Source organism: Pleurodeles waltl, chromosome 9 (genome assembly GCF_031143425.1).
Source record: "Pleurodeles waltl isolate 20211129_DDA chromosome 9, aPleWal1.hap1.20221129, whole genome shotgun sequence".
In the NCBI taxonomy this organism is placed as follows: Eukaryota; Metazoa; Chordata; class Amphibia; order Caudata; family Salamandridae; genus Pleurodeles; species Pleurodeles waltl.
In genome coordinates this window covers 508547588-508564958 of record NC_090448.1, presented here as the reverse complement: position 1 = coordinate 508564958, position 17371 = coordinate 508547588, and the positions used below count along the sequence as shown (strand labels likewise).

The following is a 17371-nucleotide window of genomic DNA, read 5'->3' as shown; positions in this document are numbered from 1 at the left end:
CACTTTGAAAAAAAAAAAACGAAACCTTTAGTTTCGGATTTTTCAGGGCAGGTAATGGTCCATTGGACCACTGCCTGCTCTGAAAAAATATTTTCTATTCCAGTCACAAAGGGGAAGGGGTCCCATGGGGACCCCTTCCCCTTTGCGACTGGGTTACCATCCACTTCAAGTGGATGGTAACTGCGATTCCATTTGCGACCGCTTTTGCGGTCGCAAATGGAATTGAATTGCATTGCGAGTCGCAAATAGGAAGGGAACACCCCTTCCTATTTGCGAGTCGGAAATGCATTTTGCGAGTCGGATCCGACTCGCAAAATGCATTTCTGCATACCGGTGAGGCTTTTGCACCTCGCAAACGGCGTTTTTCGCCGTTTGCGACTCGCAAACGCTTTGCTACATCTGGCCCAAAATCCCTGGTAAGATGTCTTCCAACTAGCAAGTAGGTTTAAAAGCATGACGCTGCTCTTTACAGTCAGTATCACTGTCTCCTGAAAACCACATATTGAGGGGAGATTTCATAGAGAATCAATGGGCATACGAATAGCCCACCTTAGTTATAGTAAGAGGTGTGTTTTCACAGAAATGTTACTCCTAAAAATGCAGCAGAGGACCCCAAATCACTCTTGAACTGTAGGACTGTCAGAGCAAGTGTATGCTGAGTGCAGGGAACGCTTACTCATATGAGGGAGTTTGGAGGGTTATTGCCAAAAGTGTATCTTGCATGTAAGGTAGTCTTCCAAACTTTAAGGATGCTAGCAGCCACAGAAAATTGCTAATGCGACTCTGAACGCCAGCGAAAAGTCTTTAATGTGATCAGCTTCTTATTAAACAATGGTGTGCCTTTGCAAACTCCTTTCATTAGACACAGGCTAGCCGCTTTGTTATAAACATTTCAGTTACACTGTTGTCTGGACAACATATCAACTTATACTGATCGCTAGCAGCACTTGAGGATCCTGAAGATATTTTGAAAGGTAAGTGAGGTGAGTTTCCTATTGAATTGAAATGGAGCTAAATGGTTTAAGTGGGCCACTTAGACACAATTAAAGGGGTCCAGACAATAAAGTATTGCATACAATCAAATGGTTGTGGTGCGAACGTAAGGCCCAGAGAGTTACCTTGGTAGTGGGATGGTTCAATACATAGTGCATGAATGGGAAGAGAGTTAAAATGATCAAATATCTCACTACTCATGCCACAAATTGAATTCTCAAACAAAAGACTAAGGTAGACTTTGGGCAGCCAGGCCAACAATAGTATGGTGAAAAAGTTGAAGAACAATTTAACCAGGTCTGTTAGTTACATGCATCCTCCCGTCACAGTTTGATCAACATGCCAAATCTGCAATGGAAGGAAGTCACGTTCTGTTAAAAGTTATGGAGAAATAGACAAGAAAGGCATGCATTGGCATCCATTTCATGATTCTCTTCGTGTATTTAAAAAACACGGTGAGTCTTCCCTCTCACTTTCCATCAGGCAAACAAGTCTTGGTTGTAATTAATGGGCCTCAATATAGCTAGAAATCTGCGGGGTTGGTGGTATGATGAAACAATCATTCATTAGTAAACTCGATTATAAAAATCTAATTAAATAAGAAATGTTGTAATAAGATCAATGATGTGTGTTCCGGCCAAGATGCCCTAGTTAGGTAATGATTTCGTGGGAAATACTTCTTCACAGGCAATGTACTGGAGGTCCAGTAAGAGAACAGGCCACGAATTGTTTATTCAATAACGTTTCACACTCTTTAATGTCGGAGTTAACAAAAAAGAACTTAATTATGAAATTCCTCTAACAAAGCAACATTTCATATGGGCAAGATATTTTAAAATAAATCTTTACTTAGTTTATAAATTTGCATTCTTGATTGTGAAAATGTTCACAAAAAACGAAAATCAACAATGGGTTGTCGATCTCGAATACAGTAGAAATCAAAGCTACTGTATACTGTTCATGAACAAACCTGAATAATTCCTAAGTCCCAGCATACGCGTGCAAACTCTGAGGTAACAAGCTCGATTCAAAAAGACATACCATTAGTCCATGTGGAAACAAGGTGCATCTCCATCCCGTTTGTTGTATTTTAAGTTAAGTCTATGACCTAGTCTTTCGGTACGTGTTTACATACTGTATATCAAGCTAACATCACTGGCCATGAAAGCATACTTCAGGAGCAATGCTTGGCAGACCAATAATCTGGCTTCATAAATACTAGTTTAGAACTTTTGAGTCATAAATAGGATAATAATTTTAAGCAGAAAATTGACTTTTAAAAAACGGAGACACAAAGGCATATAGTAGATAACGTTTATGTACAAATTACTGCTTACCTCGTCGACATTTTCGAAGGCATTGATGATGTCATATGGTAAACAAGACAGCAGGTCTATCACAAACCAAGTTTTCAGGTAGTTCATTCTTATTAGTTTGGGATCAGAGATGACCTCTCCTCCAGGGCCCACAAAAGTTGTATGAAAATTTAAAACAATGTCAACAAGAAATATGACATCCACCACGCTGTCCAGCACCAGCCAGGCAATGTTGTTCTGTTTGGTTTTGAATGAGACATTATAAGGAACCATTATTGCAGTGTAGAATGTTAAAATTAAAATAACCCAGTCCCACGTGGTTTTAAAAGCGCAATAATGCAAAATAATGTGCGGTGGAGTCTTTGGTGCTTCTTGTTTATATTGGGGAAGGATGTCTGATCCCAGCTGGAGAACCTGCGAGAAAGTAAACATGCCAATGTTACATAAGGTTGAATACGTTTCTCTGTCCCACCTCCCAATAACTGAACAATTATGTACAGGTCTAAACACATGTGGCAGTACAGCTGTTTCTAAATATGCAACATGAGGATTGCACGTTTCATAATTTTCTTCACAAAACACAACGAGATAACTTGCCGGCACAATCATTCAAAAACAATTCTAAACTTGTACATCAATAAAGTGGCGAACAAACAATGTGGTTGCATACATTTCACTTTGCAAACACAGGGGGTCATTCTGACCGCGGCGGACGGCGGTCGCCGCCCGTCACGCGGTTCCCGCCGAAAGACCGCTCCGCGGTCAAAAGACCGCGGCGGTCATTCTGGCTTTCCCACTGGGCTGGCGGGCGACCGCCGAAAGTCCGCCCGCCAGCCCAGCGGGAAACACCCTTCCCACGAGGACGCCGGCTCAGAATTGAGCCGGCGGTGTGGGAAGGTGCGACGGGTGCAGTTGCACCCGTCGCGAATTAACTGAAATTCTTTTTGGGGCCCTCTTACGGGGGCCCCTGCAGTGCCCATGCCATTGGAATGGGCACTGCAGGGGCCCCCAGGGGCCCCGCGGCACCCCCTACCGCCATCCTGTTCCCGGCGGGAGAACCGCCAGGAACTGGATGGCGGTAGGGGGTGTCAGAATCCCCATGGCGGCGGAGCACGCTCCGCCGCCATGGAGGATTCTCAAGGGCAGCGGAAAGTTGGCGGGACACCTCCGACTTTCCGTTTCTGGCCGCGGCTGAACCGCCGCGGTCAGAATGCCCAGCGGTGCACCGCCAGCCTGTTGGCGGTGCTACCGCCGACCTCCGCCATGGCGGTAATTACCGCCAGGGTCAGAATGACCCCCACAATCTCTTCAAATACACTTTTCCACACAGTATATATATAAAAGCGACAGGAAATATGCATGAGTAGACATTTTTAAATCAACTAAGGCCTCTCTCACGATGGACCTCTAATCCCATTTTAGACCCAAATTCCAGTTGGTGCCCAAAACAGAATCACGATGTGGATGCCAATCGCAGATGGAAATAGTGCTTGTGTCCTGTGAAGACAACTCAAAATGGGGAATAACGGGATGTATTGTAGTGTAGCATTAACGTAGTCTTCATCTTTTTATTTGTGGAGCCAAGGCACGTTTTGAGATGCATGGCAGGCTGTATGTGGTTGGCACAGAGTTGTACTCCTGGCATGTTAGTGTTGTATGTAAGAGACTAAAGAGGTGCTTGTTTGACATGGCCCTTCCTAGGGGTTTTTCCTAAAATGTTTTGCTTTTTCCTCCTGTGTTTTTTGCTGAATCTCTTTGCATGGCCTTAGGACTCTGGACCCTTCCCCCTGTACTACAGTGGGAAAGTGCGCACACCCTACACATGCCAGGAAGGGGCGTTTACATGATTGGTTTCAGTGCTGTACCCAGAAGTGCCTTTAAAAAGGTACAACACATACAGCGGGTAGATACGGCCACGGCTAGTGGTGAGATGGGGCATTGTGTGTGCCCACCACCAGAATAGCCTGTCAAACATCTATCAAGCCCATCATTGCAGACATGTGGAGGCGCAGTTGCGTCTGTACTTAGGTTGGCATTACTTCTTTGCCACACCTAAGTGGGCGTTCCACTACCCCTAGAGTACCCCCTGAAGGGATGAGCAGGTGTTAGATTAAAGGATTGGCAGGTACACAAGTGTGTTCCATGCCCCACATGGGTTTTCCCCACCTAGGAGATCATTTCTTCTCATAGGTTTGGCTGATTATCTTTTAGTGGCCTTAGGGCTCTGGTCACTTTCCCACTGTAATTAAAGTGTGAAATTGCACACGCCCTTTCTTCACATGTTAGGAAGTGGCTCTTACCAGTGTGTGTGCACTCGCGCCAAGGGTGTTTTCAAACATGTGTTAGGCCTGCCATTGCAGGCCTGAGTGTGGGCGCTTGCACCACGGTGTTTTAAACATGTGTCGAGCCTGCCATTGCAGGCCTATGTTAGCGACATTGCAAGCAGGCTTGGGTTGGCCTTTCTCAATCTTCAGCGAACATTGAGGAGACCTTCCACTACCAATAGGGCAACCCTAGGAGAAGCCTTGAAGTGGTGAAATGAGTGGTAGGTGAAAGGCAGGGCAGGCACACAGAGGTGCTCTCTGCCCAGGTAGTGAAGAATACTCATGTTTGTTTTCCCTACCTCTGAAGGTTGCTATTCCCATCGAACCAGCTCACTTCCTTTGGGGAATGGCTTTCGGATCTCAGGTGACTTCACTCTTCACTGGAACCTGTGTACATGCTGTATGCATAAAATACTTGTCTCTGGCTTTTATGATACCCTTTCAGGTCGACCTAATTTAGGTGGCAGACATATCTTGTGGACTTCATGGATGAGAGAGACTGGAAAGAGATTCTCTGTGTCCATCATAAAAGTCTCCGGGAAGCCCAGTTGAAATTCAGTTATTAAAAACATCTACTTGACTGGCAATGATCGCCCTTTAGGCTTTACAGGGCACGATTGGCACCATGTCCTCAGTATTGATGCTGAATCGATCTTAAAGGTGAGTCAATACATATTTATGGGCTTGTCCCAGGATTCAATTGTATTGTGAAGTGGTGTTTGAGGTGCTCCTGAACTCCACTTAGCTAAATCTGCAACCCTACTTGGATGTAGCTTTACTACTAGCCACACACGACGTTGATGACATAGCAACCCAGCAGAAATGGTAGCTGGACACGTCATTGGCCATTGTCACAATATGCATCTTCAGACACTGGAAATGAAAGACGCCAGCCACAGTGGAGAAATGGTTCATGGCACTGGTGGATACACAAAAAGGTGATATATAAACTCAATGATCAGCTGGGTATTTTCGGTACTATATGGGGACCCTTTGTGTCATAAGCATCTTTCTTGATATAGGGCCCTTACCTGTCTCTTCCCATTCTTCCTGCTTCCCCCTTCCATACCTTTCCCCACCCACTCCCTTTCCCTACCGTCACCTTTTTATCTGCCCCCGCATTCGAGTCTGGTTGAATGCTTTTGGGTCTTCATTTGGGGCAGGGTCCTACCTTTTCCTCCTTCACCGTGGTGGTGAAGTCAGATGCATCTGGACTGGCAATTTGACCCACTCTTCTTTTTTTCTTAAGTTTTATGCATCCCTATGGTTGTAGACAGTGCCTCTCCTTGTTAGTTGGTGGTCAATACTATCGCCTCCAAAACAAAAGCAAAGAATAGGGTGGTCCCTTGCGTCTGATAAATGGCAGCAAATGAAACAGGCTGACATTCAACTCAGTCAAATTATCCTACACTTTAAGAAGGGCAGTGGCAATGGTGATATTGCAAATGATGCATTCTGTTATCAGAGGTATCCTATATAAGGTGGTCCACATGCCAAAGCCCTGTATAGGTATAATAGAATCTAATATCCTTAAGAGAGGTAACCTGGACTCCACCTTAATTTCTATTAAAATGGGCTCGAAACAGACAGATCTTCACCCCGTATGGCAGATTAATGTGTGACATTTGGTTGACACTAAATGCTCAGAATAATTTTCCACAAAAGTGTTTGCTGAATACTACAAAAAGCTGCAGGACCACCAGCAGAGATCACACATTGAACAATCAAACTCATTAGTGCTAGAAACAACTCTCCCTGATGTGGCATCTAGTTACAAAAATGAGCTAGTCTCACCTCTCACACTAGAAGAGGTCAATGAAGCCTTACATAATATGAAACTGGGTAAGATACCTGAACTGGACAGTTTCCCCCGGGAAGGATATTTCTTCACCTACAGTCCAGGAACCCTTGGGGGTCCATGAAGCCTATTCAAGGGGGTCTCAAATGCTTAGAAAGTTAAAGAATATTATCAGGTTAATAAAGTGTATATGAATTATGAGGCAAATGTAAAAACAATTTGAATTGTTCTGTAAATGTAGCAAATTTGCTTTGTGGGAGCAGTGCAAGTGCATCAAAAAGAATACAGAATGGACAAAGAGTGGCCTGAATTAAATTTAGAAGACCTCCAACCTTTCCATTAAAGTTAACATTTTGATTTTTTTCATATTTGTGAGAATTAACATATTCCATCATTTGTGTGTTTGTTTCATGAAAGTTTGTTTCTCTATTTTTTTGTAGTTCAAACCATCAAAAATGTTTAGACCCATGTCCTTGGCTTCAATTAATGACTCAGTTGGGTCCCCAGATTCCAATTATTGCCCAATGTGGGTCCCTGGGCTCCATCAATGAATAAGTGGTGTTACACAGAAGTTAAAAGATTAGGAACCACTGCCTAAGAATGTTAACGCAAATAACAAGAAACCTTGCTGTCTCACTTGCATAATTTCAATAATAAAGTGGTGCCAACTGGATCCTGCCCTCTGGAGCTGGGCCTAGCCACTATTGTAGTCCCACATTAACCTGGTCATCATCTAAACCAGTGTGCCTTGTACAAACCTATCTCATATAATTGTAGAGGTAAAATTCTTTGCCAAAGTCCTTGTAAGTAGATTATTCTGGGTGCTTACATTCTTAATCCATCCTGATCCACATAGCATTATGCCTACCCGAAACACTTTAGATTGTATTTGTGGAGATCATGTGGCTCCTCCCCGGCTCCAGCAGATTAATGACTCGTGCACTGCTTACTAATAGATTTTGCGAAGACGTTTGATTTAGTTGAGTGATCCTTCTTCAATTGACTACTGCTTTAAATGAGTTTTGGATCTAGATTCTGTCACTACATCCTGCTCTGTTACTCAAAGGTCTGACCCAAGTGTTAGACTTGGCATCCTTGGCGTGGTCTCCCCTAACTTTTTGCCTCTGTTTCTCAGGTTGTTGATGTGTGGAGGACTCTGTTTTTGCTCTTTTTGTTACTCTAGGCACTTTACCACTGCTATCCGGTGCTAAAGTGCAAGCGCTCCTATCTAAAATGTATGTGCCATCGGATTTCCATGATTGCCATATTTGATTTACTGGTAAGTCCCTAGTACAGTGCACTAGAGGTGCCCAGGGCCTGTAAATCAAATGCTACTAGTGGGCCTGCAGCACTGGTGGTGCCACCCACATTAGTAGCCCTGTAAGCATGGCTCAGACCTGCCAATGCAGTGTCTGTGTGTGCAGAATATAACTGCCAATTTGACTTGGTAATGTACCCACTTGCCAAGCCTAAACCTTTCCTTTTCTTACATGTACAACATCGCTAAGGTAGGCCCTAGGTGGCCCCATGGGCAGGGTGCAGTGTATGTTTAAGGTAGGACATATACTAATGTGTTTTATATTTCCTGATAGTGAAATATTGCCAAATTTGGATTTCACTGTTGCAAGGCCTATCTCTCTCATAGGTTAACATGGGGGCTGCCTTTAAAAATGATTAAAGCGTAGATTCCCTTAGGGAGCAGATAGACATGTGGAGTTTGGGGTCTCTGAGCTCACAATTTGAAAATACATCTTTTAGTAAAAGTTCTTTTAAAGTTGATTTGGAGATTGTGTGTTTGAAAATGCCACTTTTAGAAAGTGGCCGTTTTCTTGCTTAAACCATTCTGTGACTCTGCCTGTTTGTGGATTCCCTGTCTGGGTTAGTTTGACAGTTTGCCTGTTTGCCCCTCTCTCTAGACAGTGACACAAAGGGAGCTGGGTGTAGCCTGCATCTCATGATCAATCAATCAATCAAGGATTTATAGAGCGCACTAATCACCCGTTAGGGTCTCAAGGCGCTGGGGGGGAGCTACTGGTCTTAGAGCCATGTCTTGAGGTGTTTCCTGAATGTCAAGAGGTTTTGGGTCTGGCGAAGGTGGAGCGGTAGAGAGTTCCAGGTCTTGGTGGCTAGGTGAGAGAAGGATCTTCCTCCGGCAGTGGTGCAACGGATTTGGGGATGGAGGCGAGGCTGGTGGAGCAAAGATTGCGGGTGGGGGTGTGGAAGGTGAGTCTGTCATTGAGGTAGGCTGGGCCTGTGTTGTGGAGGGCCTTGTGTGCATGTTTAAGGAGTTTGAATGTGATCCTCTTTGATACTGGTAGCCAATGAAGGTCTCTGAGGTGGGGGGAAATGTGGTCACGGAGTGGGATGTCCAGAATGAGGCGGGCAGATGCGTTCTGGATTCTTTGCAGTTTTGTTAGGAATTTGGTTGGTATTCCTGCATATAGGGTGTTTCCGTAGTCCAATTGGCTGCTGACCAGGGTGTGGGTGACAGTTTTCCTGGTTTCGACAGGAATCCACGTGAAGATTTTGCAGAGCATGCGGAGAGTGTTGTAGCATGAAGAGGAGATGGCATTGACCTGCTGATTCATGCTGAGTGTGGAGTCCAAGATGAAGCCGGGGTTGCGTGCATGGGTGGTGGGTGAAGGCACAGTTCCTAGGGAGGTGGGCCACCAGGAGTCATTCCAAGTTGAGGGGTTGGTGCCAAAGATGAGGATTTCTGTCTTGTCTGTGTTTAACTTGAGGTGGCTTGATTCCATCCAGCTGGCGATGGCGTGAAGTCCGTTGTGGAGGTTGTTCTTTGCAGTTGTAGGGTCTTTCGTGAGGGAGAGGATGAGCTGAGTGTCGTCTGCATAGGAAATTATGTTGATGTGGTGGGTTCGTGCGATGTTGGTGAGGGGGGCCATGTAAACGTTGAAGAGCGTGGGGCTGAGCGAAGATCCTTGGGGAACGCCACAGATGATTCTGGAGGCTTCTGACAGGAACGGTGGGAGGCGGACTCTCTGGGTTCTGCCTGAGAGAAATGACGAGATCCAGTTGAGTGCCTTGTCGCGGATTCCAGCGTTGTGGAGGCGTGTCCAGAGAGTGTGATGACATACCATGTCGAAAGCTGCGGAGAGGTCCATGAGGATGAGTGCTGCTGTTTCTCCTTCGTTGAGCATGGTCCTAATGTCATCTTTGGCAGGAATGAGTGCAGTCTCAGTGCTGTGGTTTCTGCGGAATCCGGATTAGGAGGTGTTGAGTACCTTGCTGTCTTCCAGGAACCGGGATAGTTGGCTGTTTACAATTTTTTCGGTGACCTTGGCTGGGAAGGGGAGGAGGGAGATCAGCCGGTAGTTCTTGGGGTCGTCTGGGTCTGCTTTTGATGAGCCATCTGTGCTAGGAGGAAGGGGAGGAGTGGTCACTTACACCTTAAAAGGCTGTGCCTGCCCTCACACAATGCAGTCTCCAACCCCTTGGTGTGTATCTGGGGCCTGGCCTGTGCAAGGCAGGATTTCACAAACAAGAGGGACTTTCAAAGGCAGAACTGGGTATAAGAAGGGCACCCAAACCCCTGAAAATTAGATCACTTCTGGAAATGAAGAGGAATCTCTGCCAAGGAGAAGAGCTGAAGAGCTGAGAAGTGCTGCCCTGCCTGTGACTGTGCTTTGTGAAGCTATCCTGCAGTTGCTGCTTCTATCTGTGAAAGGGGACAAAGACTCAACTTTGTTGTGCATTCCTGCTTGTGAAGAAATCTCCAAGGGCTTGACCTGAGCTTGCCTCCGGTTGTTGAAGTCTCAGGGCCATCAAAGACTTCCCCTGCCAGCACCAGGACTCTCTGCTGAGACTCCTGCCCTGCCAAGTGGTGCCCGATCCAGTTCCTGGGCCGTTGAAAGGTGAACCTGGCAGCCAGAGACTGAAAATCCACGCACAGACCATTGTGTGGGGAAATTTTCGACGCACCTTCCGAGACGCAGCTGAGAAATGACGCGCCGCCAGCTTCGCGGCTGAAATCTATGCTCCATCTGCATCACGGCTGGAAGACCGACACAACATGGCTGGAGAAATGACGTGCAACACCCGCTAACGGAGGCTGATAACAACGCAAACCCCACGCAGCACAGTTTTGTGATAGCGTGTGACCGGAATTTCGACGCAACATCGCTGGCCGTGGTAAAGCAATGCAAAGCCTGCCCAGACCAAAAGGTGCCTATACGGACCGACGCATCGCTCTTCTGAGGAGAGGAAAAATTATGCACGCCGACCAAACCGGAGGAGGAACGATGCATAGTCTCACTTGTGAGTGAGAAATCGATACTTCGCTGGCCTTTTTTGACGCTCACTCACCTGTGCGTTGTTATTTTGATGCAACACAGGTACTTTTTCACGCTAACAGTGTTAGCACTGTTCTCTAAGGATTTAAGACTCTTCTTGCTTTTTAATTCATAACTTGACTTGTGTATGGTGGATTTTTGTCGTTTTGGTCTTGTTTTGTTTAGATAAATATTACCTATTTTACTAAACCTGTGTCGTGTCATTTTGTAGTGTTTTCACTGAATTACTGTGTGTGTCGGTACAAATACTTTACAGCTAGACTCTGAAGTTAAGCCTGCCTGCTTGTGCCAAGCTACGAAGGGGGTGAGCGGGGGTTAACTGAGGGTGATTCTCCTTTACCCTGACAAGAGTGAGGGTCCTTGCTTGGACAGGGGGTAACCTGACTGCCAATCAAAGACCCCATTTCTAACACCAAGTATGAGTTAATGGCATGTTATCCGACCCCTCCCCAAACCATGGAGGCACCAGGAAAGGATACTCTCTTTCTCCAGTTTTCTTTCCCCAGCAACAGAACCTTTAGCTCGGGTAGTCTGGTCTGATTTGCAGGTATGGAGATGGATATGGTGGGGATGGTACAGAGGATAAAATAGCCCTTCCTGCTGATGATGTGCTGCTTTATATAACTAAGCTTCATATCTTGGAACCTGATCATATCCAAATACTAAAACTATAGGAGAAGTTGTCTGGGCTTAAAGTAAACTGTTCTAAATTTCTGCTGGCCACCAAGCACCACAGTTTTCAATATCTAGGCATCCATGATACAATATTCCCTGAGTTGACTTTGAGTTTTAATCTTGCACTAGGTGTGAAAAAAAGACATCCTTAGATGTGCTATGCTCCTTCTTCATGTCCTAGGTAGATTAGCACTGCTCAGCATGATGGTGCTTCTATCATTCTTGCATGCCCTGCATAGCTTTCAGCTGATGATTACAATCTACTTCGAACAACCATATTAGATTCAAAAAACAAAAATAGCATTAAGAGCTCTACAGTTAATCCCCAAAGTGCAAGCTCAGAAATAGTCCTTTGGCAACATACACCTCAATATGACAAGTGCTTTGTTAGCTTCATATATGTGAGCAAGGTCCCAACAGGGTCATACGCTCCAAATGAGATGTCCAAACAAATCAGGAAACCACAGGAGAATCAAAGTATAGACTAGAAAAGCCTTGACTGACATAGTGTACAAATCTATTCAACTATTCATTTTTCTAGCCCAGTAAATGGAAGTATTGTTAGAAGCATAACAGTCATTCATTGCCATCTCTCATTCAGCCTTGCTAAAAAAGAAAATAATTGCATTAAATAGGTGGATGATACTTATGTCTGAGGCAAAAGACCTTCGCCATTATGGTCATTTATCAGAAGCTATGAAACATATTTTCAGTAGAAAGGTCAACCAAATTCATGTTTTTCAAGGGTGAATCGTTCCTCCCTGCAGAAGGAAACTTAAGCTGCCATAAATGTAAATTATGTGTTGAATATTAGACTGAGCTGGAAGAGCTTACATGGGTAAACCTTTGCGTCTGGATAAAAAAGTCCATGCTCTGTAACGACCAGCCAGACTCTGATAATGATCTGTGCTATCATTACCAAAGCTACAATGGGCATACCAGGTAGATCTCCCTGCCTTCTACCTTAAATACTACTATACCATGCCTGAGGGGATGTAATCTAATCTCCAATGTCATACCCTGTGCTGTGGGAGGAGTAAAAAAAAAAAGTACAGGTTGGATGTCCTGGGGCTACCCAGAGTCGGAATTCACCATAATCAGAAAGATCCTGGTGGAAGGAGCTTTCCAAAGTTGTGAGGCTTCCTTTACCTCATGTTCCTTAACTGGAATACCAATAAGCTTTGAGGAAAGAATACTTTGAAAAGAGAGCATTCATAGAGAGACAGGTGCTATGTAATGCAAGTGGACCCAAAAGCTGAGTCAGGTGCCCTGATAACGTTACTGGATAAGGGGTAGGACCCCTGAATTATTTATCAATGCTGGTGACCACAGATGATTTTCCCCAAAAGAGAAAGGGAATATTATAAGGGCTGCCTGAATCCCCAAGGATTCCCTCTATACTGATGGGAAAGCAGCAAGACAGAAAAGATCATTAGAACTTAATGATCTATAGCATTGCGTAGTGACCAAGGACTAAAGGGCCCTCCGGTACTGAAATGTATTGCACAGTTTGTGGGTGTTGTTTTAAGAATATGGTTTTTGAAATATAAAAATGCTTTTCATGTTTTTTGCAATGATTTTAAGTAGTCACACAATAAATGTATTCATTCATCTCATATTGGGTGTAGATTACATTGAAGGAGCATTTATTGGCAATGTGCTATTGTTCTTGTGTTTAGTTGAGTAAAGTAACAGATAAAAAGGAGCTTTCTTGATAGAGTAAAGACTACCACGTAGAAAATTAATGTGAGATCCTAAAGAGCAACATTCAAATTATGCAAAACCATGAGAGAATTTTGGGATCGTAAGTGAAAGATCAGAGAAAACTCCTCCTTCTACACATTACAATGTATGGATATAGAGCAGACACCACAACAAAAATAGCAACAACAAAATTCTGTTTCCGAACACAAGGGATAATGAGAAAAATGTCAGTGTCGTTCTGTAGAAGGTTTGGTGAAAAAGGCCCTTCTTGATGGGTAGCTAGTGCAAGAAGGGACACACAGTGGACACATCATCAAGAATGTCAACTGATCGTGTTCTGGGGTTAATGTTGTTTAGTGAGAAGCACGTCTAGTGCTCAGGGCCTCAGAAACCACTGGTTACATGTAAAAACAAAATAAGACAATGATCATGTGAGAGCTGAGATTTTCTTAATTATTTAGGGGGTGATTCTGACCGCGGCGGACGGCAGTCGCCGCCCGCCAAACGGTTCCCACCGAAAGACCGCGCCGGTCATTCTGGCTTTCCCACTGGGCTGGCGGGCGACCGCCGAAAGTCCGCCCGCCAGCCCAGCGGGAAACACCCTTCCCACGAGGACGCCGGCTAAGAATGGAGCCGGCGGAGTGGGAAGGTGCGACGGGTGCAGTTGCACCCGTCGCGAATTTCAGTGTCTGCAAAGCAGACACTGAAATTCTTCGTGGGGCCCTCTTACGGGGGCCCCGGGGCACTCCCTACCGCCATCCTGTTCCTGGCAGGAGACCCGCCAGGAACAGGATGGCAGTAGGGGGTGTCAGAATCCCCATGGCGGCGGAGCGCGCTCCGCCGCCATGGAGGATTCTCAAGGGCAGCGGGAAGTCGGCGGTACACCGCCGACTTTCCGTTTCTGGCCGCGGCTGAACCACCGCGGTCAGAATGCCCAGCGGTGCACCGCCAGCCTGTTGGCGGTGCTACCGCCGACCTCCTCAGAATGACCCCCTTAGTCTTTACGTAACTATACTTACAGATTAATGAGTAAATTCGTTTAATTATAATATTGTGTTTACGAGATTGTGACTAACTAAATGGCCACCATCATATGTAAGGCCTATATTTTATTTTTCCATGCTCACGTAAGCTGATGAAATTATTCAATCTTTACAAAACAGGGTGTTTCTTAGTTAAAATAAATGTCAGAATTAAATGAGTATTTAGTGGTTTCTGTTGGTCTGAAGTAGAAGCAGATGCAAGGTCACTTTGCAATGTAAGCTGTATAAAATGTTTCTAGTGTGTTCCGTAGTCTGACTGACTTCATTATTTGTAGTTATGTTTCTAACTTGTATGTCTTTCTTTGAGGGAAAATAAAGTGGTGTGGTAACATATTCTGTAATCATTTTTTTGTGACTTCGTATTCTGGTGGAGTGAAAACAATGGATCAACAGATAAAGGTGGAGAAGAGGAAATACAGGATAAAAATTTATTAGTTTAGATTTCGTCAATCAAATAACAGCAAATAGAAGAGCTTTGAGTAAATACATTGTATAATGTTGATATCTGTTAATGTTCTGATTGGTTATAACTTTCTCACCTCATACCCTATCCAATCATTTTCATTTAGCAAGTTTAATTTAATTTACAGGCGCCATGAGTTAGGTGCAGATGCTCTTTGTCCATGTTCCAGGTTTCAGGTTCCTGAGACTTACTTTATGATCTGTCACTTTGACATTTCTTGTTTCCCAGATAGTCTATTTGACATTCGGGTACTTAATTAATTTATGTCTGTTCAATACTGAACTTATGCTTAGATGGTTTAGTGTTTCTTATAGTCCAAATTCTAATCCATTACTCCTACCCTTACATCTGTTCCTGTCCTGATGTTGGTGCCTGATGTTGCTGTCCCACTGACAAAGTAGGCTCTGTTGCTGACTACCGTAGTGATTTGGTAAATGTATGAGCTGTGAATTGTAATTTGTCCTTTGTTTTTCAGGTACCAACTGCAAATGTTAATTTACTGCTGCTTATTTTTGATAGCCCCATAGTTAGTTGTTTTCTAAATTTGTGTTAGGAAAACCTTTACATGAAGCCCAACATCATGCCACCATCCAACAGCTAGCATGAAAAAAATAAAAAAATATGGCTCAATCTCTACTTCATGGGTTATTTGCAGCCTCTAGCAGATCCCTTCAGGTATTATGTTGTAACGCGTCACTGGTGGGCATTACCTATGCCACGAAGGCATCTTCTCAATGAGAAAGCTTTGGCGAATCCAGTTTCATAAGCAAATTCTACAATAAAACATTCTGAAGATGAGCTTAGAATTGCTCAGAAGTGACAATTGTAGTTGCAAAAGAATCAGGCTTTTGAATTGAGTAAATGGAGGTGTGTACTATCATTCATCTCTTCTCAGACAACTAATTGCATTTTTAAGGAATGTGTACAACCATGTTCGCTAAAAAAGATTAAACAGGTTGGACTTGTGCCTGGTGATCAGCAGGTTTCTGAGAGTATTACAAACAAAGTGTGTGATGCACTATGGCCAATTAATTTGGTAAAACCTGAAGCTTTACAAAATATCTTTGCAGCTTGCCCCCATCTCACTCTTCGCTCTGTTCCCCTAATTGTCGCTCTCTTTATATGTCCAATTTTTCTTTTTACGTCTTATATCCTCCCTGCCTTGGTTTTTATACTTTTGCCCCTCTCCCTTGCTCTTTTTACTTCCTCCTGCCCTCTTTCTTTACCCTTTCTCATTATCTCCTCTGTTCTTCTTCTTTCTCCATTCTGTTCTCTAACTCTTCCTTTTTCCTAAGGAATTTCCCAGGTCTTTTCTCCTTACCACTTACTGCACCGTGCCCTTTTCTTTTCCTTTTTTTTCTCCCACTCCATCTATTCTTTACCCCTTAGTAACAGGCATGGATTTTAAGTACCTGCTCAGCTAGGCCTTGCTTTTCCAAAACAACCCACCCCCTTTCAGAACTTCTAGGTTAGTTCCGAGTCTCCAGTCCTTCCTGCCCCTTGCTCACAAAAGTCTACTGCCCGGCTCTCTTGGTCAACTCACCTCGACCAGTGAGCTGCCTTCAGTCTTGGACTGGTGACAATGCATTTGGAGATTCCACAGCATGGTTAGAGAGTGCAATGGGTCAAATACTTATGTCCTCGGATTAGGTCAAATCTGTAGGTTGACCCCAACATTGCTGGAGCTTCACAGCATCACCTGGATTCATGCTCAGTGCTTTTAGGTTGCCCTCCTTTTTTCCTTTCCACTCTTTGTGTTATCTCTTCTAAACCAAGCTTCAAGTGATAGCGCTCATCACAAGGACCTTATTTGCCACTGCTTGTTTTCCTACTTTATCTAACAGGGGAAGTGCCCACCCTCCACGTTACCCCCATCCCATGGTCATATGACAAACATCAAAAAGTCCCTCTACCAAAACCTAACCCACCCTACTTAATAATTCTTCCCAGCACTTCTACGTTAGTATAAGGGTAAAGGGCAGAGCAGGAAAGAGTGTCTTTTCAAATGCAATAGAATAAATAATTTTTGGAGGGGCATCTTGTTATTTATTAAATATGTTACCAAAATTAAGCTACAAATGAATCCCATGGTCCATTTACTAGGACATGCTGGTGAAAAGAGACAGTTTGTATCCCCAGTTGGTGCCAAATGGAAATCCTATTACACAATTGTTTTTGGCAGACAGGCTGACTACGATACAGAAATTAAAAGAGCTTGGACAGCCCCCCACCCCGCTTGCCCCACAATAAACCTGTGGTGGTCCAAAATATGGAACCTGTATCCAACAGAAATGTTACCATAGAACCATAAGGATTAAAAGGCCAAATTGAAACACATGTGGACAACTTTGCAAACATATGTCAACAGAGATGCACTGGCTGGAAGGATGCTCAGTCCTGTTGAATTATTACAGGTTGCAGGGGTCGTTCAATCGCCAGAGGAACTGTTGGGCTGAAGCTTTGTGGTCAGTGATATTAATCGGAAAAAAGCAGTGATGATATTACCAATAAAATGTTTATTACTTAGGCTTGCTAGGGAGTCATTAATATGTTATTTATGTCATAATGCAATAGTGTATTGCCAGAAATCACTTCTTTACAAAAGTAGACTATTAATGTCCAAAGAAACAGGTCTGTTCTCAGCAAACTTTGAATCTTGTTGTTAATTAAGTGTCTTTCCTTTGGCAACAGTACACAGGTTCATCTCAGTGTCACCATGCGTTGTTTCACATTATATGCAATCTC

The 17371-nt window shown here is 44.1% G+C and overlaps 1 protein-coding gene across 1 annotated transcript in view; it reads right to left on the bottom strand.

Moving 5' to 3' along the window:
* KCNH5 (potassium voltage-gated channel subfamily H member 5) overlaps nt 1–17371 on the bottom strand; it is a 703848-nt gene that overhangs the window by 429143 nt on the left and 257334 nt on the right. Inside the window, exon 7 of the mRNA XM_069207374.1 lies at nt 2331–2723. Coding sequence (XP_069063475.1) covers nt 2331–2723 — 393 coding nt within the window. The remainder of the gene's footprint in view (nt 1–2330; nt 2724–17371) is intronic.